Source organism: Cebus imitator, unplaced genomic scaffold (assembly GCF_001604975.1).
Source record: "Cebus imitator isolate Cc_AM_T3 unplaced genomic scaffold, Cebus_imitator-1.0 Scaffold261, whole genome shotgun sequence".
Taxonomy (NCBI): Eukaryota; Metazoa; Chordata; class Mammalia; order Primates; family Cebidae; genus Cebus; species Cebus imitator.
In genome coordinates, this window is record NW_016107576.1 from 3,108,146 (window position 1) to 3,135,795 (window position 27,650).

General features: G+C 35.1%; 1 protein-coding gene across 1 annotated transcript; it reads left to right on the plus strand.

Annotated features, from left to right (window-relative positions):
* The first annotated feature begins 712 nt into the window (after window positions 1–712).
* LOC108283502 (calcium-activated chloride channel regulator 1-like) lies at window positions 713–27,600 on the plus strand. Its single transcript, XM_017499864.2, has 14 exons — window positions 713–975; window positions 2,129–2,269; window positions 2,479–2,626; window positions 3,311–3,419; window positions 8,723–8,900; window positions 12,717–12,944; window positions 14,359–14,583; window positions 18,146–18,323; window positions 19,459–19,556; window positions 19,924–20,148; window positions 20,439–20,709; window positions 21,268–21,438; window positions 22,271–22,510; window positions 26,225–27,600. Exons 1-14 carry the CDS (start codon window positions 817–819, stop codon window positions 26,563–26,565), a joined length of 2,712 nt encoding a protein of 903 aa, XP_017355353.1. The 5' UTR covers window positions 713–816; the 3' UTR covers window positions 26,566–27,600.
* The last annotated feature ends 50 nt before the right edge of the window (window positions 27,601–27,650 follow it).

A 27,650-nucleotide genomic window follows, 5' to 3' on the forward strand; every position in this document is an offset into this window, starting at 1 on the left:
CACAGAAAAGAAATTAGGCCTAAAACAGAGCCACACAACTTTTACAAAGTATAACTTGATTGTTGAGTGACCAAGGCGAGAGTTAGGTTTACATGTATCTGACTGCAGAGCCAGCTTACAATGCTATGAGTACAACTCTTCCAGCCTAATGAAGTTTTGTGTTTAATCCAAAAAAGAAAGCTTAATTGGAGCATATTATCAGTTATCCACATATGTAGAACATTCAGTGCTGTTTCAAAACTGAAATAAATATACAAGTAGTTATTGCAAAAGATAAAAATAAAATTCTCCTTAGTTGTTTTCAACTACTGTGCTTTTATTACCCCCAGGAAGAATAAATATATACCCTTAATATGCTGCCACTCCTACTCGAATCCCTTGATCCTTTTTTTAATCTACTGTTACCTGGTTCCTTTAATTTCAGTTCCTCATCCGTCCAGATTATGCTTTTTAATAAACAAATCCCAGGATTTACATCTCTAATACTATTTGACGGTAATGATAAAAGCTTCAATTAAGTTTTCAATGATGATCTCCCACTGCTATGATGGCAACTACACAATCTAAAAGAATTATTCAATTCATTGAATACTTACTGACTCAGCTGTCTTGGAAAGTATGATAAATGTGTTCAGCATAATCCCCATTGCTACCTAACAACTAAATCTTTAGAGTACGATAAGAAAGTTCACCAAGATATTTTAGTAATTTGTTATCTTTATGCAAATATTTTGGTCTTGATGCAAACACCTGAGTTAAGAGATACATAAATACCCTTTGTACATTTCCAAAAGGTTTACTGTACCACGTGCAAAAATGGTGTTCAGTCTGAAGGTGATTCTCTTCCTATCCTTGCCTCTCTTGCCTGTGTTGAAAAGCTCATGGATAACTTTAAATAACAATGGATATGATGGCATTGTCATTGCAATTAGTCCCAGTGTACCAGAAGATGAAAAACTCATTCAAAACATAAAGGTAAGAGAAAAATGTATTATCCACATATTTTTATTTCAATAAGTATTTTCAACTCATGGTGCCTTGGTATATATATATTCATAGAGTGATAACTTTCCAAAATTGCTTCAACAGTAGTTATCATTTATATAGCATTTTTCTAAACTGTCAGATTAATACCTGCTTAGTTTAAATATGTTTTTATTATATGTTAATACTATTGGTCATTCTCCAATGAATCATTAAAAGGCTGACCTAATATTTTTTTCAACTAGTTAAGCTAACAGAAAGACATTACAGCAAGTAGAAAATTATTCTCAAATTTTATTTTTATAAAGTTTAGCTAACTAGACTACACTTAAGCCCTAGAGTTTTATCCTACACATTTTTTCAGTTGTTCATACTTGTTCAAACTCTGGAAAAGTAAAAAAGAATATGTATCTTATTTTACATTTTAAATTAACATACCTTCCTTATTTGCATTATTCAGTATAATAATCACTTTATTATATACATCACTTTAATATATACTATCTTCTTTGATCCTCCCAATATCCCCATGAGGAATTCAAAAACAAGAATTATTAGCCTTGTATAAATGAAGTAATTTGTACAATCTCACAAGTGGCAAACTGGTACCTGAAGCCAATGAGACCTATGTATTTCTATTTTCATTTCGACTTGGTAAAACTTTACATTTTATGAACACACTCCATCAGAGAAGATAACTCAAAATAAATCTAGCAAATTTTTTTTTCAAATGACATCAATTATAATAATCTACCAAACTTTAAACTCTCAATTTATTTAAACAATCAGAAACACCTCTGTTTGATTAAATAAACAACTTTACCATCTTTGTTATTAATATTAACAGGCTCCCAGTCTAAATCACTTTGACATCTCACCCAGCACCCTCATTTCCATCTCCAACCCATCAAGCTTAATGCAGACTTGGATAGGTAAAACACTTTAAAAGATGGTTTTTGAGCATGTGAAAATAAGGAGTTTAGAGACTGCAGAGATGTAGAAAAAAATTCAATCTATTTTTCAGTTAGTTTTCCCAAAATGTTTGAGGAAAGGAGGCTTAGATTTGCTTCATCTAGTTATATATGTACTTTTATGTTCATTTCACTGTGAAATTATTACCACAAGGTATTTTAAATTTTGTCAGGCAATGGTAACTGAAGCTTCTGCTTATCTGTTTTATGCCACCAAACGAAGAGTTTTTTTCAGGAATGTAAGCATTTTAATTCCAATGACCTGGAAATCAAAGCCTGAGTACTTAATGCCAAAACAAGAATCATATGACCAGGTAGGCTATTTCATCTAACTCCTGCTTCTTTCCCCCGTGCTTTTAAAAACTCAGTATTTGTAATTCTTTATTAATTGGTAATCACTAATTTAGTAATTAAATTAGTAATAAAACTTTTCTTAATATATATGAATAGAAGTCCTTGTTTCTAAAATCTCTTGCTTCTGTTCCTCTTGAAATTTGTTTTTGTTTGTTCTTTTGCTATCTAGGCAGATGTCATAGTTGCTGATCCTTCCCTGAAATATGGAGATAATCCCTATACACTTCAATATGGACAATGTGGAGAAAAAGGAAAATATATACATTTTACTCCAAACTTCTTGTTGACTAATAATGTGCCTATCTATGGGACTCGAGGTAGAGATATCTGTGATGTACTTCTGTTCTTATTTCCACTGGTGAAATAAAGAACACTATGTTTAGTGGTATTTTAAACAATTTTTAAAGAAGCCAGGCACAGTGGCTGACACTTATCCCAGCAACTCAGGAGACTGAGGTAGGAGGATCCCTTGAGCTCAGGAGTTAGAGACCAGCCTGGACAACAGAGTGAGCCCCCAGTCTCTAAAAAGCTAAAAGTAAATTTTAAAAACTAGCCAGGCATTGTAGCACATACTTGTAGTCCCAGCTACTTAAGAGGTGGATGCAGGAAGATTGCTTGAGGCTAGGATCTTGAGGCTGCAGTGAGCTGTGATCAAGCCGCTGTACTCCAGCCTGGGCAACAGAGCAAAAACAAGATCCCATCATTTAAGAAAACAAAATTAAGAAGAGAAAAATAGGTATTAAATAATACCTTTACTTGAAAATATGCTAGTTATGTTCTTAATTATATCTCTGTGTGTGTAGGGTGTGTGGGTGTGTGTGTGTGTAATAACAAAATGAGTCATTTATTGGCACTAATTTCAACGTTTTTGACCTAATAAAAGGCATCAATGTCTGGAGTACCTTGACTCAATTAGGTTGGGGAGAGGTTAAAGAGAAATATAAGAAAATTGTCTTAAAATATTGTAACTATGAATTTACAAATGGTGGTATTTCTCACAGGCAAAGTATTTGTCCATGAGTGGTCCCATCTCCGGTGGGGAATATTTGATGAGTATAATGAGGACCAGCCATACTATATTTCCAGAAGAAACACTATTGAAGCAACAAGGTATCATTATATTGAACAAATCAGTTTTCAAAATTTTTTACTTATGACTCATTAATTTTCTATGCTAGGCAAACAAAAGCTATCTCAGGTAACTACCTGAGACTGTTTATGCAGTTCATAGCAATATCCAAACTGCCCCATCATGTATGTCTCCAATTAATTCTAGAGGTTCCACCTTGGCATCAAGATCAATCAGAAACAGAAAACAATTTCAGTATTCACAGGGACCGTGCTAAAACATGTTACGGGCAGAGGAGAAAGGAAAAAGCTGTAGGCTAAACCCTAAGATATCTGAGAATAGGTGTTCAACCCTATCCACTCTTGTTTCACTTGATTCATCACTTTTTTAAGATAAATCTGTTTCATTGAAATCAGTTAAGCTGCTAGAGCTTCTTGGTAAATACAATATTATACTTTTGATTTAATCCTGATCTTAAAAAAAGAGAAAGTACTTTTCATAAGGATAAGGTAGCAAATTGATTTTTAAAAAATATAATTCTAGGTGCTACAGGCACTATTATGAATAGATAAGATGTTTAAAGTTAGTTAAAAATATCAAGCACTTGGAGTATTTAAAGAATATTGAAGAACAATGGAAATTAATGTAATAGGAAATAAGTCTTTGAGCTAAAAAATGTATTCAAGGAAAGAGGAGTAATGGAAAAAATGCCCCTCCTCGTCTCCACTGTGTTGTTCGTTTGATCTCTGCGGAGCTGCCTGGAGTTTTTCACACAGACTGGGCTTCTCTCAGTGTAGGGCACTCATTTCTCTCAACCTCATCCCACACAACTCCTCCCTTACTCAAATAATGCCTGTTCATCCTTTAAGACTCAGTTTAAATATTTCATAATTGTTTTTCATCTCCCTCCATTTGGGTTTAAATTCCCTTAAGAGTGCTCTCACAGCATGTGTGGGCTTCTCTTACACTTCTGTCCCTGGGCAGTAATTGTCTATACAATTTTATTTTCCCCATTAGACTTTAAAATTCTTAAGAACTGCACATTTTTTTAATCCTCTGGTCTTTGACCTGGCATAAAGTAAAAGCTAAACCAAGAATGTATAGAATAAATTTTTTATAAATTCATGAAAAATAAATGAATTTCCTTATAATCAGTCATAAAAATAGATATATTAGTAGAAACAAGTATCTAGGGGGGCGCCAAGATGGCTGAGAGAAGTCAGCACCAGAACGCAGCTCCCAGCGAATGAGACACAGAGGGCTAGAGGACTTCATGATTCCAAACCAGGTGCTGGGTTCGTTTCTGTGGGACTGAGGGCACTGAAAAAGGCCCAGGGAAGGAGCTGCAAGGCAGAGCAGCCCAGTGGGGCAAATCAAGACAGGGTGGGACGCATTCCCACCTGAAAACCTGTGCTTACCGTATCCCTCCTGCAACCCATAGTCCAAGAGAGCCCTGCCACACTGTGGGGTGCTGTGGGTAGTTGATGCAAATCTGAGGGGCATAACCTCCAGTGTGGCAAGCTGTCACAGGGACCTGGATGAGAGTTTGGACTAACGCCAGCAGGACGAGCGTCCCACAGAGGGAGGCAGAGTTGAAAACAGGGAAACAGACCATAAGGCCTGGCAGGCCCCACCTCCACAGTATTCAAACTGAAGCCCTAGCTAGAGAGCTAGGCAGCAAATACACCAGCTTGACCCCAACCAGGAAGACCCAGCTGGGGAAGGAGAGACACCATTGGGAAGGCGGGGCCAATCTCACCTGCAAACAAACTCCAGGGAAGGACCACCCACCCAACAACCTGACTGAACCCAAGAGAGCCCAGCAACGCCCTCTACAGGCCAAAAAAGATACCGCTCCAACCTCAACAGAAAAAAAGTCACTCGGAGACTCCTCCTGAAATCACCAACTTCAAAGATTAAAGGGAGATAAATCCACGAAGATGGGAAAAAAAAAGCAGCACAAAAAGGATGAAACCATCAAAGAACAGAACACTTCCTCCTCCCAGGGATCACAACTCCTCACCATCAAGGGAACAAAAAAAGACAGAGAATGAATCTGACAAATTGACAGAAGCAGGCTTCAGAAGGTGGGTAATAACAAACATCTCTGAGTTAAAAGACCATGTTCTAACCCAATGCAAAGAAACTAAGAACCTTGAAAAAAGGTTAGACGAAATGCTAACTAGAATAACCAGCTTAGAGAAGAACATACACGACTTGATGGAGCTGAAAAACAGCATGAGAACTTCGTGAGGCATACACAAGCTTCAACAGCCAAATTAATCAAGCAGAAGAAAGGATATCAGAGATAGAAGATCAAATCAATTAAATGAAACAAGAAAGCAAGATTAGAGAAGAAAGAGTGAAAAAAATGAACAAAGCCTCCAAGAACTATGGGATTATGTGAAAAAACCTTATCTACATTTGATAGGCGTGCCTGAATGTGACGGAGAGAATGAATCCAAGTTGGAAAACACTCTTCAAGATATTATCCAAGAGAACTTTCCCAATCTAACAATACAGGCCAACATTCAAATCCAGGAAATACAGAGAACACCACAATGATATTCCTCAAGAAGAGCAACAGGTAGGCACATAGTTATCAGATTCACCAGGGTTGAAAGGAAGGAAAAAAATCCTAAGCAGCCAGAGAGAAAGGTCGAGTAACCCACAAAAGAAATACCATCAGACTCACAGTGGATCTCTTGGCAGAAACCCTGCAAGCTAGAGGGGAGTGTTGGCCAATATTCAACATCCTTAAAGAAAAGAACTTTCAAGCCAGAATTTCATATCCAGCCAAACTAAGCTTCATAAGTAAAGGAGAAATAAAATCCTTTATCGACAAGCAATTGCTGAGAAATTTCATCGCTACAAGACCTGCCTTACAGGAGCTACTGAAGGAAGCACTAAACAGGGAAAGGAACAACCAGTACCAGCCACTGCAAAAACATACCAAATGGTAAAAAATAATGACACGATGAAGGAGCCATGTCAATTAACATGCAAAACAACCAGCCAGTAACAAAATGGCAGGATCAAATTCAAACATAACAATATTAATGTTGAATGTAAACGGCTTAAATGCCCCAATCAAAAGACACAGACTGGCAAACTGGATAAAAAGTCAAGACCCATCAGTGTGCTGTATTCAGGAGACACATCTCACATGCAAAGTCTCACATAGACTCAAAATAAAGGGATGGAAGAAGATTTACCAAGTAAATGGAGAGCAAAAAAAAGCAGGGGTAGCAATCCTAGTCTCTGATAAAGCAAAACAGACTTTAAACCAACAAAGATCAAAAGAGACAAGGGCATTATATAATGGTAAAGGGATCAATGCAACAAGACGAGCTTACTCTCCTAAATATTTATGCACCCAATGCAGGAGCACCCAGATACATAAAGCAAGTTCTTAAAGACACAAAGAGACTTAGACTCCCACGCAATAATAGTGGGAGACTTTAACACTCCACTGACAATATTGGACAGAACAACGAGACAGAAAGTCAACAAGGATATACAGGACTTGAATGCAGATTTGGACCAAGTGGACCTAATAGACATTTACAGGACACTCCACCCCAAATCCACAGAATACACATTCTTCTCAGCACTACATTGGACTTTCTCCAAAAATTGACCACATAATTGGAAGTAAATCACTCCTCAGCAAATGCAAAAGAATGGAAATCATAACAGTCTCTCAGACCACAGTGCAATCAAATTAGAACTCAGGATTAAGAAAAGCACTCAAAACCACGCAATCACGTGGAAACTGAACAACTTGCTCCTGAATGATGAATGGATAAACAATGAAATAAAAACAGAAATAAAAGTGTTCTTTGAAACCAACAAGAATGAAGATACAACATACCAGATCCTATGGGACATATTTAAAGCAGTGTCTAGAGGGAAATTTACAGCAATAAATGCCCACATGAGAAACAAAGAAATATCTAAAATTGATACTCTATCATGAAAATTGAAAGAGCTAGAGGAGCAAGATGAAAAAACCCAAAAGCAAGCAGAAGACAAGATGTAACTAAGATGAGAGCAGAACTGAAGGAGACAGAGACACAAAAATCCCTTCAAAAAAATCAATAAATCCAGGAACTGGTTTTTTGAGAAGAACAACACAATAAACAGACCACTAGCTAGACTAATAAAAAAGAAAAGAGAGAAGAATCGAAGAGATGCAATAAAAAATGATAAATGGGAGATCACCACTGATTCCTCAGAAATACAAACTACCATCAGAGATTACTACAAACAACACTATGCAATAAACCAGTTCATGTGGAAGAAATGGATAAATTCCTGGACACTTGCACACTCCCAAGACTAAGCCAAGAAGAAATTGAAACCCTGAATAGAATAATAACAAGGTCTGAAGTCAAGACAGCAATTAATAGCCTACCAACCAAAAAATGTCCAGGTCCAGATGGGCTCACAGCTGAATTCTACCAGACATACAAAGAAGAGCTCATACCATTCCTGTTGAAACGATTCCAACAATAAAAAAGAGGGAATCCTCCTTAACTCTTTCTATGACACCAACATCATCCTGATACCAAAATCTGGCAGAGATACAACTGAAAAAGAGAACTACAGGCCAATATCCATGACGAACATTTATGCAAAAATCTTCAATAAAATACTGGCAAACCAAATCTAACAGCACATCAAAAAGCTTATTCACCAGCATCAAGTAGGCTTCATCCCAGGGATGTAAGGCTGGTGTTTAAACCTCTTTAGAATCCTTTCCCTGTATTCTGCCCCTCTTTCCCTGCCAAGGACTTGACATAGGCATAGGTCTTTTTTTACCGCAAAGACCAAATGGTTTGAATGCACAAGCTTTTCCATGCAGGGTTTATTTTTATTTTTTCCACCAGTTTAGTGAAGTGTTTCTCAAAATATAAATTACAAAATGCTATAAACACAAAACAGTGAATACCACATACAGAAATTGAAGAGGATTTTAAGCATAATATTGACTTTCCCTTCCCTATTAATAAGCAATTCTGCTGTACCTTTTAACTCACCTAATCTTTACAACATCCCTATGATTAGGAATTATGATCTTTAGCTCAAAGTCACAAGGATAATATATTTATTGATCATAATGACCAATCAATGTTTAATAAATATGAACTGACATTGTTTCTATTGAAATTGATGACAAATTGAGATAGAATATTGTACCTGTTTTTGTCAAAATGTAATGTTTGGTACATGATCTATGGCAGTTGTCACTGAAGGAAAGATTTTAGGATATTGGTCTTCATTCATGATTTGCCATGAATTTTCACGTATATACATATATATTCTAATTATTTCATCATAGATGTCCCACTCATATTACTGGTGCTAATGTGGTTCTGAACTGCAAGAAGAGCAGATGCATAACACGACCATGCAGACGTGACTCAAAGACAGGGCTGTATGAAGCAAATTGTACATTTATCCCAAACAGATCCCAGACTGCCAAGGACTCCATTATGTTTATGCAAAATCTTGATTCTGTAAGTACCTTTTTTTCCCAGTCTCTCAAAGGAATCCTTAGGAAAAAAAATAATAATTAGAGAAGCTGGATTATCTACTGTGAAATTATGTGTATAAAGGCAAGAAATTACTCAGGCAATTAATTAGAGGTCATTTTACCCAGCATGTAACTGGATGTCTCTGGAAATTACCCTATCTTTTCTTATTAACCTGTTTCTTTTGTACAAATGTAGCATTGTATCCCTCTCATTGGAGTCACACAAATTCTTAGAACACATCTCTTCCCTCACTGACTTCTGTAGACTTCTGTATAGAGTTACAACCTTACTTTTAATTCCCTTTCTAAGTATTAGCCAAACTACTTTTTTAAAGTAATTTATAATGCAGCTTTGAAAAGGATTGATATTTTGGATTCTCTATTACCTTCACACTAACACATACCAAGCTATTGCAAACTGATATTGTAAAAACCAATAACGCTCTTTCTCCGCTGAACAGACTTTAAAAAAAAATTCACAATTACCAATGTGTCTAACCAATTAAATAAAAACACACCACAAAAAAGTTGAAAACTAATGTTTGACCTGAAATATCTGGTTTAAATATAAAAAGCTTAGTGCATAAGAATAGGTACCTTGGAGTCAGATAGACCTCACATTGAAACCCAGCCTGTCATTTTAAAGCTGTGTCCACTGTAGGAAAACTGCTAAATCTGAGATGTAGTTGTCTTATCTTTTATATGGGAATCATAATTCCAACTTCACATAGTCATTCATGTTGGGTTTACAAGAGCTAACTTAAAGTATTATCATAGCATTTAGCACAAGTTGAAAAAAAACTTTGAATTTTTAATTTTTAAAAGGTATTAAATATTTGAAAAGTAACCAGTTGTTTTTTCTCCTGAATAAGCCTAACATTAATTAATACAAACATATTGTACTTACCTAACAAACATTTCCAAACATATAAAAATATTTTAAAATGTGGAATATATGAAAGTTATCAAAAACAACAAATCAAAAGAAAGTACACTACCTCTAAATAGTGAGACTAACTTATTTCAAAGAAGCAAATTTTCACATACCAAATTTTCAAAGGTATATGCCATATACTTTTGCAAACCTCTGCTACAGAAGTGTTTGTTGGTAGTGATTGGTATTTTCATATACCAATACCAAAATACTTCTATAGGCAGAGGTTTGTTAACAAAGGCCTATTATCTCTGATAAAATTTAAAATTCCTTTGGCCCCTTGGGCGTTAATGATAAAAGGCTTGACTACAGTTGACACATGAGTCAGGAACATTCCCTTTAATCTGTGGAATCTGGAGCAACAAAGGCTAGCCAAAGAGTTATGCATACAAATAGATATTAAATCATGTGACACAAGAGGAGAATGGGAACACTGTATGTACTGCCTGATCCATACCAGAAATTCCAAAAGCATTTGACTATCAGGACATAACTCACGCTGCCAATTGGGACATAAATAATAATGAAGAAGATTATGGAGCTGAAATATGGAGGGCAACTAATTATATAAGACATGGCCCAGAGATAAAATGGTTATATTTCCAGAATAACGCTAACTTTCTAATTATCACAACATAAATATATTGCATACTATCTGTACTGAGGGCATAAATTCAGAGCTAGGAAAGATATGATCTGATATGTTGAATAGTCAACTCTATGATTTTGTTTCCTTATCATTTATTATTCTTACTTTATGCCTAGTATTTACTACATTAAAAGCTGGAAACACAGATATAATTATAGATGACCATTCTTGAGGAACTCAGTTTAGTGAGAAAGAGATATGATAAAATAAATATATATTATTAAGTGGGAAGACATACAGAGATATGAACCAAGTGTCATCAAGCAGTAACCATTGTCAAGTGGAGGTTAGAATACAGTTTTGAAACAGTAAGTTTTGAGCTAGGATTTGAGAAAAGTGAGTATATATTTGCCAAAGCAAGAAGGGGAAGAGTATTCTATACGAATAAACAGATTTACAAAAGCAAAGAGTGGAGTAAGGCGAGGATGCTGTGCATGATCGTGGAAGTTCAGCATTGCTTAAATTGTATGCATCATGGTCATTCAAGATTTCAACATTTGTTAGAAGAATTTTCTGGCAGATAACAGTAAAAGAATTTGAGAAAGTGATGCTTTTTTCTGATTTGCGAAAAATTACCATTTGGGTTAACAAAGACTCTAATGAAAATTTCTGGCATATTCTAAGGATATAAAGAAATCCAGTATGGTAAAAACAAAGAATACATGGTAAGTAAGAGGCAGGAAATGAGGTTGAAACTAAAAATGGGGACATGCAGAGCTAAGGTGTTTGTGTTTTATCCTCTCAGTTTTAGACTGGTGATGTTACAAGTTTAATTATTTCAGGAAGGTAATTCTACTAATTGTGAAGGATGAGATAGAGTGAGATGATAGTGGAGGCAAGGGACACCAGTTGGAGGCCTTGACAATAGGTAGGTAAGAGGCCCAAATAAAGGCACAATGGTAGGGGAAAGAGGAACCAGGTTTGATATGCATTTCATATCAGCAAGACTTGGTTATGAATAACTGCTTTCATTGCAAACTACATTTTTCTCCCATCCAATATAACCCCATTTGGGAAATGTATCAGCCATATCAGAAACAAAACAAACACAAAACTTAGATAAGCTGCACAAGGTGGCTCACACCTGTAATCCTAGCACTTTGGGAGGCTGAGGTGGGCAGATCACAAGGTCAAGAGATAGTGACTATCATGGCCAACATGGTGAAATCCCATCTCTACTAAAAACACAAAAGTTAACTGGGTGTGGTTTTGCCTGCCTGTAGTTCCAGCTACTCAGCAACAGAATTGCTTAAACCATGGAGTCAGAGGTTGCAGTGAGCCAAGATTGTGCCAGTGCACTCAAGCCTAGTGAAAGAGTGAGACTCCGTCAAAAAAAAAAAAAAAGAAACTTGGATAAAGTGTATTCAAATGTAATAATTTAGTTCTTCTAATTCTGAGCTTATAACTGGAGATTGTACATTGGAAGGGCATTAAAATAATAAAATGATACTACTAAAAATATTTCTTATAAGCTGAGGCTCATCTTGCAGTAGCAAGATGAATTCCTTCTTGGAGACCACCCTAGTTTGTGAGACCATTTTTCCAAGTTACTACATTTTAAAACTTCAAAAATATTTACAGATTCTATAGTAACAAAATATTCATTGGCAGAATTACTGGATACAATTCACCACTTGCCTCTAAAAGAGAAATAATTACATTTCCTCATTTTCTCCCTATACTTTCATTACTTTTTCAGGGGTATTACTTTATTTATGTCGAATTTGGCAGAGCCAATAGCAATCCAGGTTGTAGAATAGCTGTGTTCAAGTTTTTTGATCAACCATGAACATATGGGACATACCTAGACAATTAAAGAAGGCCATTTTCTCTATAGCATTTTTAGGGGGTAGCTAGAAATTATCACAAATCCTGTCCCTTTTTCCTCAAACTTAATTCAAGGCTTGAGCTCCCCCAAATTTAGAAGGGAAAATAAGAAGTTAACTTAAGCAGTCATGCCAGCTGCCACAGTCTCCCATTGATATATCTATCTATAACCAAAAGTATCACCAAAACTTTTTACCAGTACGTATTGATAGCTTTACCTTGCTTCTGTTCCATTCAACTATGCAAAATGGATGTCAAAAGGTTAGATTATAAAGTAGTTTTTAACTATCAGGAGATAAAATCTGTGGAGAATATATATGACAGGTAACTCCATATTTGATGCCTCACAAGTTATTGTAATCTTGTCTTCTAATTGATTTTTTTTCCAGGTGACTGAATTTTGTACTGAAGAAACACACAATACAGAAGCTCCAAACCTACAGAACAAAATATGCAATCACAAAAGCACGTGGGATATAATCATGCGCTCTGAAGATTTTCAGGATTTATCTCCCATGACAGAAATAAAGTCACCACCTCATCCTACATTTTCATTGCTCAAGTCCAAACAGCGTGTAGTCTGTTTGGTACTTGATAAATCTGGAAGCATGGCTGCAGTAAGATGGTTTTTGGTTAACTGTCTTAAATTACTTAAGTATTTAAGCCACTAGAAATATAAGTATTAAGTATTTAAGCTCATGGAAATATAATCTTAGGTTTAGTTGTAGTAACAAACATACATATGCATTTATATTTAATAAATTTTAGTACATAATTTTATATAGATAAGTACTAAAAGACGATATGCCTACATAAAAATGTTATACGCTGGGCACAGTAGCTCACGTCTGTAAGCGCTTTGTGTGGCCAAGGCTCGTGGATCACCTGAGGTCAGGAATTCAAGACTAGCCTGGCCAACATGATGAAACCCCATCTCTACTAAAAATATAAAAATTAACTGGTTGTGGTGACGCACATCTGTAATCCCAGCTACTTGGAGGGCTGAGGCAGGAGAATCATTTGAACCTGGTTGCAACCTCACTGGAGGTTGAAGTGAGCTGAGATTGTGCCACTGCACTCCAGCCTGGGTGACAGAGTGAGACTCTATCTCAAAAAAAAATGTTGTTGCCGGGCGCGGTGGCTCAAGCCTGTAATCCCAGCACTTTGGGAGGCCGAGGCGGGTGGATCACGAGGTCAAGAGATCGAGACCATCCTGGTCAACACGGTGAAACCCCCTCTCTACTAAAAATACAAAAAATTAGCTGGGCATGGTGGCGCGTGCCTGTAATCCCAGCTACTCAGGAGGCTGAGGCAGGAGAATTGCCTGAACCCAGGAGGCGGAGGTTGCGGTGAGCCGAGATCGCGCCATTGCACTCCAGCCTGGGTAACAAGAGCGAAACTCCGTCTCAAAAAAAAAAAAAAAAAAATGTTGTTATATTAAGGCTATTGGATTATGAATAATTTATATTCTTTAACTTGTAATTCTAATTAGAAAAATTATAGCAGAAGAAAAAAAATGAAAATCATCCATAATTCTGTCACTGGAAACATGACACTTTAATGTTTTCTTTGCTAATGTATTCATCTGCCTCAAAAATATATTTTATATAATGTTTCATAATCTGATTTTTTTACTTAATATACCTTCAATACTTACCGTAAAAAAATGATTCCATGACATAATTTTACTGGTTATATAACATGCCCATACTATAATTTAATCAAGCAATCCCCTGTTGTTGGATAGTTGGGAGATTTTCAGTTGTTATTATTAAAATTAATATCTTTTTATGTATTTTTAATATATTTCTCTAGGATAAATAAATAAAAATGTATAGATTGTTAAGGCATTTCCAAGTGAAACCGATTTTTTAAAATTTTCTTTAAAATTTTTAAATAAAATGAAGAAGCTAAATTTTAAAATACAAGCAATCAATTATTATCATGATCTATGGCCCATAAATGATTTGTTCATTAATTCATCAAGATTTGGAGAGTCTTGTGAGTTATTCGCACATCTTTTTCTTACAGGAAGACCGTCTCTTTCGAATGAATCAAGCAGCAGAACTGTACTTGATTCAAATTATTGAAAAAGGGTCCTTCGTTGGGATGGTCACATTTGACAGTTATGCTCAAATCCAAAATAATCTCATAAAAATAACTAATGATACCACTTACCAAAAGATCACTGCAAACCTGCCTCAAATTCCTGATGGTGGCACTTCAATTTGCAGGGGACTCAAAGCAGGATTTCAGGTAAAATAAAAATATTTTTAAAATATAATTTGCCAATTTCTATTGTTTTTAATTTTCTCCAATTACCTTTGAACAAGGGGCATGAGTTCATGGGCTCCTCATTTAATAATATTGTGACCTGATCAAGGTAAATCATTTATGGGAAGAAAAAATATAGCTTCTCTTACTATCTGTTTACAGCTAGATCCTCTCTGAGTATGGCTATTCCAATGACATACTCCCAAGGTGCTAAGTTGCACTGGGGAGTGGTTTAAGCAAGGGGGGAAATTCCAGTCTGCACACAATTATGATTTTATTGGGGAGCTCCCCATTTCTCTAACACTCCCACAGTCTGAGTGTCAAGGAGAAGAAAGTAATGCCACTAAGGGGATTATGGAAGAGAGAAATCAGTAACATTTCCATATGATGGATAAAGAAAGCCCCAGTTTATCAAGATAAATTGACATTTAAAAATCACAAAGAGGCCGCATGGTGGCTCATGCCTGTAATCCCAGCACGTTGGGAGGCTGAGGAAGGTGGATCACCTGAGGTCAGGAGTTTGAGACCAGCCTGACCAACATGATGAAACCCCGTCTGTACTAGAAAACAAACATTAGCTGGGCATGGTAGTGCAGGCCTGTAATCCCAGCTACTCTGGAGGCTGAGGCAAGAGAATCGCTTGAACCCAGGGGGTAGAGGTTGCAGTGAGCCAAGATCCGGCCGTTGAACTCCAGCCTGGGCAACAGAGTGAGACTCCATCTCAGAAAAATAAAAAATACATTTAAAAAATTAAAAATTTTTTTAAATTAAAAAATTTAAAAATCACAAAAATAAGCTGGATACAGCAGATCACACCTGAATCCCAGCACTTTGGGAGTCTGAGGCAAGTAGATCGCTTGAGCTCAAGAGTAGGAGACCAGCCTGGCCAGCATTGGGAAAGCTTGCCTCTACAAAAAATACAAAAATCAGCCAGGCATCCTGACCCACGCCTGTAGCCCCAGCTCCTTGCGGGGCTGAGGTGGGAAGATTGCTTGAGCTCCAGAGGCAGAGACTGCAAGGAGCTGTGATCATGTCACTGTACTCCAGCCTGGGCTACAGAGCAAGACCCTGTCTCAAAAAAATAAAAAAGGAAAAGAAAAAATAATTATAAAGATAGAGTTAGCTGTTAAGCACTATAGTACCAAACCTAACAATCAGAGAGTGAAGTTTAATATAATTATAATTAAAATTGTGAACTCAAAAAATTGGGAGCACTCTTTGAGCACAATACCCAATTGCCTCCGGTATTCATTTGAATTCCTTCTAACCTAACTTTCATTTAAGTCTATTTATTGTCATGTTTTAAGTCACAAAAACAGAAAACTACTTCCTTCACTGACCTCTCCTTGCCTCAAAGTGTAAATTGCTAGTCTTATCCAGGCCACTGATTAATACTACATCTCAACTTTCCTCATAGTGTCTATTTCTGATGAAATGTGTTAGTTTAAGAAGGCAGGCCCTGGATGAGGACAAACTTGGGATCTTGGCTGTAATATACGTTAGCTAAATTAAATGACCTTGAGTAACTAAGTCAACTCAACATCTGCTTCCTCAACAGAGATAATGTGGATTATAACAGTACCTATCTCATTTAATTGTGGGAATTATGTAAGATAAATAATTGCTTCAGAAAGGTTTACTATTATAATAATTATAATTCTTATTATATGTCTATTCACTTCTAAAATACGACAAGCACTGTACACTGGGAATATGTTAAAATGTTTACACATATTGGTTCATGTATTTTTAAAATATATTTATATATATATTTCTTTTGTTTTTTAGATGGAGTTTCACTTTTGTTGCCCAGGCTAGAGGGCAGTAGCGTGGTCTCAGCTCACTGCAACCTCCAGCTCCCAGGTTCAAGCAGTCTTCTGCCTCAGCCTCCTGAGTAGCTGGGATTACAGGCACCCGTCACCACGCCTAGCTAACTTTTTGTATTTTCAGTAGAGATGGAGTTTCATCATGTTGGCCAGGCTGTTCTTGAACTGACCTTCAGTGATCCATCCGCCTCAGCCTCCCAAAGTACAGGGATTACAAGCATGAGCCACTGTGCCCAACCTTTATATATATCTTATGATACCTTGACCACAAAGTCTAATGCTGAATAATGGTGTCAAATCACATTCAGAGCTATAAATAGCCCTTAATTACTCATATAATAAAACCAATCAATACATAAGCTTTTTACTTACAAAATTCTAACAATAGCTAACATTTACTGACCATATTATATGTTATTGCCTATGCTAAATAAGACATGCATGTCTTATTTTATCCTTACCATTACTCTGTGAGTTGGGTAATATTACTATGCCCATTTTGCAGATAAGGAAACTGAAGTGCAGAGTAATTGAATCTTTCTCAGTATTATGTAGTCAATAATTGGCAGATACAAGATTTAAAACCTGGTTTTTCTGATCCCAAACTCTATAAACTTAATCATTACACTAATCTATCTATAAAACTCTATTATAAATGTATATAATACATACATGTATATACTATATAATATACATGTATAACCTTTCATATAAAGCCTTGAGAAAAACTAAACACTACCTATTTTATTTAGCAAATGGCAGAGCTGAAATTTACTCTCAAGGTATCTAATGCCAAATCTCTTGGTAGAACTTAGGAAAGATGAAAAACAAACATTTGTATTAATTAACAATATTAGGAACTTTCTTCTTTGTGGCAGGTCAAAGATTTTTTTCCAGGAAATTCTGAGATTCTTCAGAAGTGATCAAATAAAATGCATTTTTAAAGAACGTATTACACAATTTAAACTTGCACACCCACCTTTGGTCATGACTTTCCAGATGCTATCTAGTCTGCAGTCTTTTAGAACTGTCTGGGTCACTTGCCTCCACCCCAAGTATCGCTTAGATAATACTGACAACAATAATAGCTAATAGTGAATACTTACTATATGTCAGGCATTGCTCTATGTGCTTATTTTTCCTCTCTTTGGTAGCAAGAGTATATTAGAGAGGATTAGAAGTATTAACACTCTAGCTTTGAAAACTTACAAGACCACTGTAAATTACACTCATTTCCATATGCCAACTCAGCCTGAAATGACCTCACAGAGTTTCCTTTTGCTTACTGTGATTCAAGGACTAGAAGAACAGATTTATTCTTATTTTAAATATATTAAGATATGGGCCAGGTACAGTGGCTCACGCCTGTAATTCCGGCACTTTGGGAGGCCAAGGTGGGTGGATCGCCTGAGGTCAGGAGTTTGAGACCAGCCTGGCCAACATGGTGAAATCCCATCTCTACAAAAACATAAAAATTAGCCAGGCATGGTGTTGGGTGCCTGTAATCCCAGCTACTTGGGAGGATGAGGCAGGAGAATCACTTGAACCCAGGATGTGGAAGTTGGAGTGAGCAGAGACCACACCATTGCACTCTACCCTGGGCAACAAGAGCAAAACTCAATCTCGAAAATACATAGATTATTTTACATATATATAATATATTATATTAAAAAGGATATGACATTCTATAATTAATAACCTGGCTTTTTCATTATCAGGCAATTTCCCAGAGTAACCAGAGTACTTTGGGTTCTGAAATCATATTACTAACAGATGGGAATGATAATCAAATAAGCTCATGCTTCGAAGAGGTAAAACAAAGTGGTGCAGTCATCCACACCATTGCCCTGGGACCAACTGCTGAGAGAGAACTGGAGACCCTGTCAACTATGACAAGTAAACCTGTGGAATATAGTTTGAAAAAAAAATAAATGTCTAGCCTCTCTTATTCCAGGGGCTCCTTCTCTATAAATCTGCTCAAAAATTTTCTATCCTAAAAATTAATCTTCATCCATTCTTCATCCTTCAGATTAAGTTCTTTTCCATTTCTTTCATTTCATACACCAATTTTTTTATAATATTATTTAACATTTGCTGTCTTTATTCTCCCACCTACTTTCTGCCAATGCTACCAAACAGAAACTCTTTTCTCTATGGTTACTCAACTGGTAGTCAAAAATTATTGCTCAATTCCAAAATACTACTCAATTGCACAGTAGAGATTTAGACAATCCTCTTTTATAGATGAGTAAATGGAAACCTAGAGAGTGCAAATGACTTGCCAAAGGCCATAGAGTCCTGAGTATCAATTCAAAGCTCTTTCCAGCATACTATCCTATTCCTGCTTTACTAAATCTTGCTAAATCTTAGTTTGGAACATTTCTGTATTTCACCTTTCTATACAATCCTACTACCACTGCCAGTATAAACCAGCCCTCACAACTCCCTGACTCGGAGACTTCAATATTCACCTTATCTTATGGTGAAAGATAAATATGTATTGATTGTTGTACTTGTGGCAGTCACCTGTGTTAATTCTTGCCCTCTGCAATCTGTTCTTTCCTAACTCCTACACCTAAGTAATCTCACTCTTCATTAATTTCAACACCACTTATTTCCCGCACTTAATTTTTACTTTATTGTAGACTGTAATCCTCTAATTGTTTTGGTGTACCTTAGACACAACTAGAAAATAAGCAACTGGTTCAGAAGAACTATCTTAAATTTCATTTTTATGACATTATTTAGTGGTTACACCAGCTTTATCAATGCGGCAGGTGTGTACATTTGATGATTGATTGATGTAAAAACAATGTAATTTGGCCCATTCCTTAAAGCTTCTTTTATTCTTATCTTTCTTATTTTGAGCAAGGTTTTAGTCATTAATGTAGGATTACAAAGGGACACTGGTATACTCAAAGTTCACAGAGTGCTTTTGTAAGTTTAAAACACTATTCAAAAATAGATTTTAAAGTGTATTGATGAAAGCAAAATAACGAATATGATTTTTCCACTTAAAATTTCATTTTAGGAGGACATCGTTTTTATGCCCATAATGACATAAATGGCCTTATTGATGCTTTCAGCAGAATTTCATCTAGAAGTGGCAGCATCTCTCAGGCTCTTCAGGTCAGTATAGTAAAAAAAATTATTTTCTTTATCACAGTTGTAATAAATGTCTATTATGCTATTTATTAACTCATTTCTCTAATAGATAATTTTTTGCCCAAAAATATTTTAGATATGCAGAAGAAAAACATCCTTAATGAATTTGCTTTTCCATAACACTTAGAGCTGCCTTTTTTCTTGAATTCTTCTATTCTTTAGAATTAGATATGCTTTTTATTTGGAAAATTCTTTAAAACAATTCTTGGTTATCTTAATTAAAATCTTAAAAACAAATTTAAAATTACTCTAAACCGACTAAACTCAGAAATTTTATTAACTATGATAACAAATGGATTTTATGTGTTTGTTGTTTTTATTTACCGAACAGTTGGAAAGTAAAGCTTTTGATATCCCAAAGAAGAAATGGGTAAATGGTACAGTGCCTGTGGATAGTACAATTGGAAAGGATACTTTCTTTGTTGTCACATGGACAATACAAAAGCCAGAAATAATTCTTCAAGGTCCAAAAGGAAAAAAATATACTACCTCAGATTTCAAAGAAGATAAACTAAATATTCGGTCTGCTCGTCTTCGAATACCAGGTATTGCAGAGGTAGGTCTATTATATGCTTTCTTAATCAATCTCTATTTTTTAAAGATGAAAATAACATAAGTAAGATCTTATATATTGCCAATATTAAAATGATGACAGTTCATCTGTAATAAAGAAATCAAATTGAATAATCAGGGATTCATATTTGTACTATTTACTAGCTTGTGAAATTGGATATTAAAAATCATGATTATTATTCTGCTTAAATTTGTAAATAATTTTGTATTCCAAACAAGGAGAAGAAAAATATTACCTAAGCTCTCAGATAGATTTTTCTTTTAATGTTTCAGACAGGCACTTGGACTTACAGCCTTCGAAATAATCATGCCCAATCTCAGTTGCTAACTGTCACAATGACCACTCGAGCAAAAAGCCCTACCACACTCCCAGTAATTGCAACTGCTCACATGAATCGAAATACAGCTCATTACCCTAGCCCAATGATTGTTTATGCACAAGTCAGTCAAGGGTTTCTGCCTGTTCTGGGAATCAATGTAACAGCCATTATAGAAAATGAAGATGGACGTCAAGTAACATTGGAGCTCTGGGACAATGGTGCAGGTAATAAGAATCTACATCAACTTCCACTAAACTTAAAATCTTCCTACAGTTCTATGTCCTAGAAAACACTATTTTCTGTATTTGCTAATGAATCACATTTTTAAGTAAATGAAATTTAATCCTAATGTTTTTAAAACTTTTTTCTCAGTTATCTTGACAACTCATAGACATAGCACATTTGCCATTTTTAAATTTTATGAACAATTTTACTTTTTCCATGGAACTTAAGAGCAAAATTTCTATTTTCATTAATGACAGTGTTTCATATATGCTTTCTCCAGTTGCTATATTTTTCTTACTTTGATAAGTATTTTCTAGGAAATAATAGTAACACCTAATATTAATTGAATGCCTACCTTCAATTAGACTTTTCCAAAAACACAGAGTTAGCAGATGGCCCAAGCTTTCAACCAAAATAGTCTGATTCCAGAATTCATGTACTTAAAACACTGTGCTACATACTATCTCCCAAATTACTGACATCATCAGTGTTCATAAACAGATATGGTTGTCATTTTTACTTTATTGGATGATTCATTATTATATTTTGTTATCAAGGTGCTGATACTGTCAAGAATGATGGCATCTACTCAAGATATTTTACAGATTACCGTATAAATGGTAGATACAGTTTAAAAGTGCATGTCCAGGCAAGAAAAAAAACAGCTAGGCTAAGTTTAAGACAACAACAGAATAAAGCTCTGTACATACCGGGCTATGTTGAAAATGGTAAGTAGCAGTAAAATAGAAATGTGTCAGTTGTTTAGACAAATTTCGTATGGCAAACATTGAAAATATAATGTACTACAGAAAGCCCAGGTATATAACATTGTAATCATCTGTATGTTTCAAAACCATATTGGCATTTGTAGACCTAGCATAGACCTATGTTTCCACATATTTTGTTCATATACCCGAGTTCATTTCATTTACATTGAAAAAATTACTGAGCACCTACTATATTGCAAACACTGTGCTAGGTGCTAGGGCTGCAAAGATAAATAAAACATAATCCTGGTCCTCAAAGAATTTTCAGCCAAGTAGTAGAGATAGATAGGTTAAAAGATAGTATTAACATAGCATAATGTTTCCTGATCAATTTTTAAATATCAGAAAACAAGCTTTTTCTCACTAAAAGCTGTTATGTTTTCAATGTCTGCTATCAATTAAAATTGATCCTTTACAGTTGCAAGATCAGCTTGCAAGATGTATAGACATGGCGGCAGGGCACAGTGGCTCACTCCTGTAATCCCAGCACTTTGGGAGGCAGAGGCCAGTGCATCACCCGAGGTCAGAAGTTCCAGACCAGCCTGGCCTACATGACGAAACCCCATCTCTACTGAAAATACAAAAATTAGCCGGGCGTGCTGCCGAGCGTCTGTAGTCCCAGCCACTCGGGAGGCTGAGGAGAATCACTTCAACCCAGGAGGCGGAAGTTGCAGTGAGCTGAGATCCCACCACTGCACTCTAGCCTGTCGACAGAGCCAGATCCCGTCTCAAAAAAAAAAAAAAGAGTAAACATCTCAATATGAAATGTTACAAAATTTTTTTTTCTTGGTAGGAGAAATTATACTGAACCCACCCAAACCTAAAGTCAAAGATAATGTGGCAGAAGCTGAAATAGACGACTTCAGCAGACTCACCTCTGGAGGGTCGTTTACTATATCAGGAGTACCTCCTAATAGTAATTCTTCTCAGGTGATCCCACCTGGTAAAATTGTAGACCTCGAGGCTAAGTTTCAAGGAGATCGTATTCAACTTTCATGGACTGCCCCTGGCAAGGTCCTCGATAAAGGAAGAGGTAAGTTTGACATTACGTTTTAAAACACACTAAAAGAAATCCCATTGCCTTTCATTTGCTAATAATTTTCCAATGTCCCATTTATAAATAACATTTATGAAGTGTCTATTATAGGCCATTATTTAATTATTTTCAGATGCGAAAACTGAAGCTGTAAGAGATAACTGGACCAAGTTATTTCTATGTTTCATAACTTACAATTCTAACCCATCATGTCAGATTCTATTATACCAAACTGTCAGCAATTGAAGCATCTTAGAAATTACTTTGATAAGACAGTTAACAGCTTTCTGTTGCATTATCGTCTCCCCAAATTTTAAGTATTTCTGTACTTGCAGTTTCATTCATTTATCAACCTTCTGTTGAGGTGTCACACTGTTAAGTTCCTAAGAAAGATCCATACTCTCAACAGTCAATTAAATACAGAAGGCACACAAGTAAACAGATAATTATATAAAGTGTAATAAGACATATGCTTTTATAAACAGAGAATCATGTGGCAACCCACAGACGGGCCACAAACCCCTAGTTAGAGGTTGAAATCACAGAGTGTATCATAAAGCCTTCCCAAGGAAGACTATCGCTGAGTATTGATGAAAGAAAGTAGTTACCCAAGATAAGTGAAGGTTTCCCACAGAGAAAGAGATGTTCATGTGCACAGAAACTCACTTGTTTGAAAGATTTGTTCATGGAGTCTGCATAAAGTTTAAGGTCAAAAGTTCTCATTTATTCAAAGTTCCTAATAACAAACTACCCTAATTCCAAAAAGTTTAAATTACTTCTATCACTGCTTGAAATTTAAATGAATTCAATCAGTATTTATTGAATGCCTACCACTTTCCAGTATTACATAGGTTAGTAGACTCTTATGGGATAAAGCCAGTCTTGCTGTTTTCCTTTTAAGGTTGGGAAAAAATGAAAGCAATATGCAATCTAGATATACATAATATCTCAGAGATTGCCAGTGCTAAAACACCAGTGTTGAGTACTGTTTCTCCTGGGTTACAATAAACCCCTCATTGTATACTCTCAAAAGAAAAGATGCTTCTTTCACTCACTATATAGCATTTTCAAAGCTGCATTTCTTATCATTATTATACACAGAGAAAATCATTCAAAAGCCAGAGGAAACATAGAATATGCACAGAGCTTTTGTATTTCAATGTTGAAATCTTCTGACAGCTTCCGAAATACATTATTTTTTCATGCTATGACCCTTAAATTATGGCAGAATCCCCTATATTACCACTGAAAAGCCACAAATGAAATTTCTTGACCAAATACTTAGTTCTATAGTGAATTCAGTAAAAACCAAGCTGTCAGTTCAAGATTTGATTCACAATAAATATCCCTCATGATGATTATAAGAACTAAAAGTAGGAGAAAGTTATAACCACAAATGCCTAAAACAGGTAGGATCTAATCTTTGTCTTTCCTTAGGAAAAATAGGAAGAGGTAGTGGTACCTGTTAAATGTTACCTGTAGACTTTCCAAAAGTGAGGTAGTAACAGTATCTTAAAGAACAAATGAACATCTATATAATTCTAAATGAAGGACTTAAATTACCTGCGACACAAGTTCCACACCTATCAGGTATACAAATTAGACTAGATGACCTAAAATTGCTTAAAAAAAAAGTAGATATAATTCTTATATTTTATGATTTTCTAATTCCATCATTTTGGGTGTCAACAACTGTACTATTGCCAAGTAATTAAGGAGATCAAATACATGCCAACACAGGACCAGGCATCCTGAGTGATACAAAGAGTACAGAACATAGCCTTGCCCTCAAAAATTATCAGATCTAATTAGAATGAAAAATTGAACCTCTATAAACTATCTGAAAAATTCCATTCCATGAAACAGAAGTTCATGAAAGAGAGTCATCAGGGTGAATGAAATGCTTGGATGAGACTTCATGCAGTTGGACTTGGTTGGAACGTAAAGAATGAGTACAATCTGCAACCACAGGGAGAAGGAGGCACATTTTGGAGAGAGAAAGAACAAAATTGTATGATCAAGGTCAAGAGAGCAAAATTTCACAATGGAATATCTGAATTAAAATACAGAATAGATAGGTAGAGAGGAGAGAGAGAGAGAGAGAGAGAGAGAGAGAGACCTGCCTAAGTGGAACACAGAGTTTTTGAGAAGAGAGAGAGAGAGAGAGCTGCCTAAGTGGAACACAGGGTTTTTGAGAAGAGTAATAGAATGGATTGATAAGGCCTATTTAAGAGGAAACTAAATGTTAAGCAGAGGATCTGAAATCTTTTTAAAAATACACTAAAAGTTACTCACCACACACTTGAAATACCTTCAACATTTCATGGAAAAGTTAAAAACAAAGTCTTTACTTCAAAAAAGAACATCTGATGTTTTATTTTTCATCACATTTCAAAATATGAGAATATATTTTTATACGAATGGTAGATATCAAAAAGCAGTATAGAAAGAAACATTTATGTTGGCATATTCTTTTCCTTTCTTGATAAAATAGCAGCCAATATTTCAAACATTTATTAGTTTACCTTTTATTAAATTGTAGTAAACACGTTTCATGCATTATCATCTATAATTCTTACCACTGGAGTAGTAGGCACTCAATAAATATTTGTTGAATGAATTAAATAACTGAATCTCTATTTTAATAGATAAAAAACTAGAGATAAGAAAGCTTAAATAAACTTCTTTTTATTACACAGCTAGCTAGTAGTAAAACGAGGGTGTTACTGAAGGTCTGCCTAGGTCCTTAACACATATTTACTTTTATTTTTTATTTTTATGTTTTAAATTTTTTATTTTCGTGGGTACATAGTAGGTACATATATTTAAGGGGCACATGAGATTTTGATCCAGGCATGCAGTGTGAAATAACCACATTATGGAGAATGGGGTATCCATCCCCTCAAGCATTTATCTTTTGCGTTACAAACAACCCAACTACACTCCTCTAGTTATTTTTAAATATACAATTATGTTATTATTGACTATTGACTATGGTCACTCTGTTGTGCTATCAAATACTAGGTCTTATTCATTCTTTCTATTTGTTGTGCCCATTAACTATTCCCACCTTCTCCTACCCAGCCCCACCGACTACCCTTCCCAGCCTCTAGGAACCATTCTTCTACTCTGTATGTCCATGAGTTCAATTGTTTTGATTTTTAGATCCCACAAATAAGTGAGAACATGCGATGTTTGTCTTTCTGCTTAGCACATGTTTCAGTAGTACACATTCCAATCTCTCTGCCTCCTTTTGCTGGTTATCCTTATCCCTGTTTCCCACTCTATTTATCATCTCTCTTTCTCCCCTGTCCTATTACTTCTTCTTTTAACTTAATTAGAAATGACACAGATATGTGATACTGAATATCTTCACTATACTACAATACTATTATGTTACTTCTTCTAAATTAAAAAGTAGATTAAGCACCTTATATTTCTCTTTTTGAAAAGGAATCTAGATTTTGACTTTTTAGTGCCATGTGATTTTCAATTAATATTTTCTGGGATTAGAGAACTATGCATTTTAAGAAAAACTGTTTATGCATTTGTCCTTACAATGAAGATGGAATAACCAGACAAAAACGAATGGGATTTCCATAACTAAAATCTATAATGCATTTCTGATACATTTCTAAATGTAAGGCAGTGTGGTGGCAGCAAGGCATCCCAGTAATTTTAATATACCTGAAGTATCTATTTGTTTTCCAGCTGACAGCTACATCATAAGAATAAGTAAATATTTCCGGGACCTCCAACAAGATTTTGATAAAGCTGCTTTAATAAATACTTCTGGTCTGATACCTAAGGAGGCTGGCTCAGTAGAAAATTTTGGATTTAAACCAGGATATTCTAAAATAGAGAATGGCACCACATTCTATATTGCAATTCAAGCCACCGGTGAAGCCAGTCTCACCTCAGAGGTTTCAAACATTGCACAAGCAACTAAATTCATTTCTCCACCAAAACCCAGCAGTCCTGATCTGGGTACCAATATTTCTGCCATCAGTTTTGTAATTTTTGGATTAGCTTTGATTTCATATATATTTTAAACTAGAAATTATATTACAACTCAAATTCAATGTTATACACATTTGGTAAACATTTATTAGAATTTACTATACTTATTGTGTATTATAAAGATCATTATAATGTAAAAGTGAATGTGTAAAAGTTGTAAGTTTCCTAATTACTTGATTAACACTACTTGAGTTGTTAAATATTAATCAAAATGAGTATACCATTTTCTGTTTTTGAATAATCTATTAATTTTTAATATGAAAAGATCCATATTTGTACTTGTAAGCATTTTAAGAAACACTTTTAGAGTGTGCTACAAATTCATTTAGTATACTAATGTCAAAATATATCTAAGCCATTTGAAAAATATTTATATATACATAATAGCAAATAATTTTATAGATTTATTTGTATCACATTTTTTATTATGAATACTTTATGTTTACATAAACTGTAATCAAAAAGGACTAGTAGTAGTAGTAAGAAAGTCAAATTTGTTTTTTATTTATTGATTATAAGTAGTGTATTTGTTTTTTATCATTGATTAAAAGGGATTTTAGCCCTAGGCATTAAATGACTAGCAAAAATCATTTCCTGTGTGAATTGTGGGACATCACAATAAAGTTATTTCTATTCTGATGCCATCATTAGGTCCTAAGACTATTACCAAGATGCCTGGTTGGGACAGGGATTTTTCTTTTTCCTATTGCTGTATCCTCAGCATTTAGAATAATAATTGACACATAGCAGATATTCAACAAATATTTGTTAAATTATTTAATGAATACTTTCATAGCTTCAAAAAATCCAAATTTGACTACATTACATTAATAAAATACCACAAACTATCATGTGCACATGGTATTGTGAGGATTTCACATAATGAAAACTAACTCCCTTAATAACATTGATCAGAACCAACACATAAAGTTCCAAAAAATTAACTATCAATAGAATTTATAAACTATATAATAAAAGGTAAATTGAGCTATTAATATAGCAATGGGGTGATTTTTCTTAGAAAGAGAGAGAAAGACATATTGGAAAAAAAGCCTTTGTTTATAGTCAAGAAGATTATTTTAACTCTTTAAATATCTGAAAGGAGGAGCTGTATATA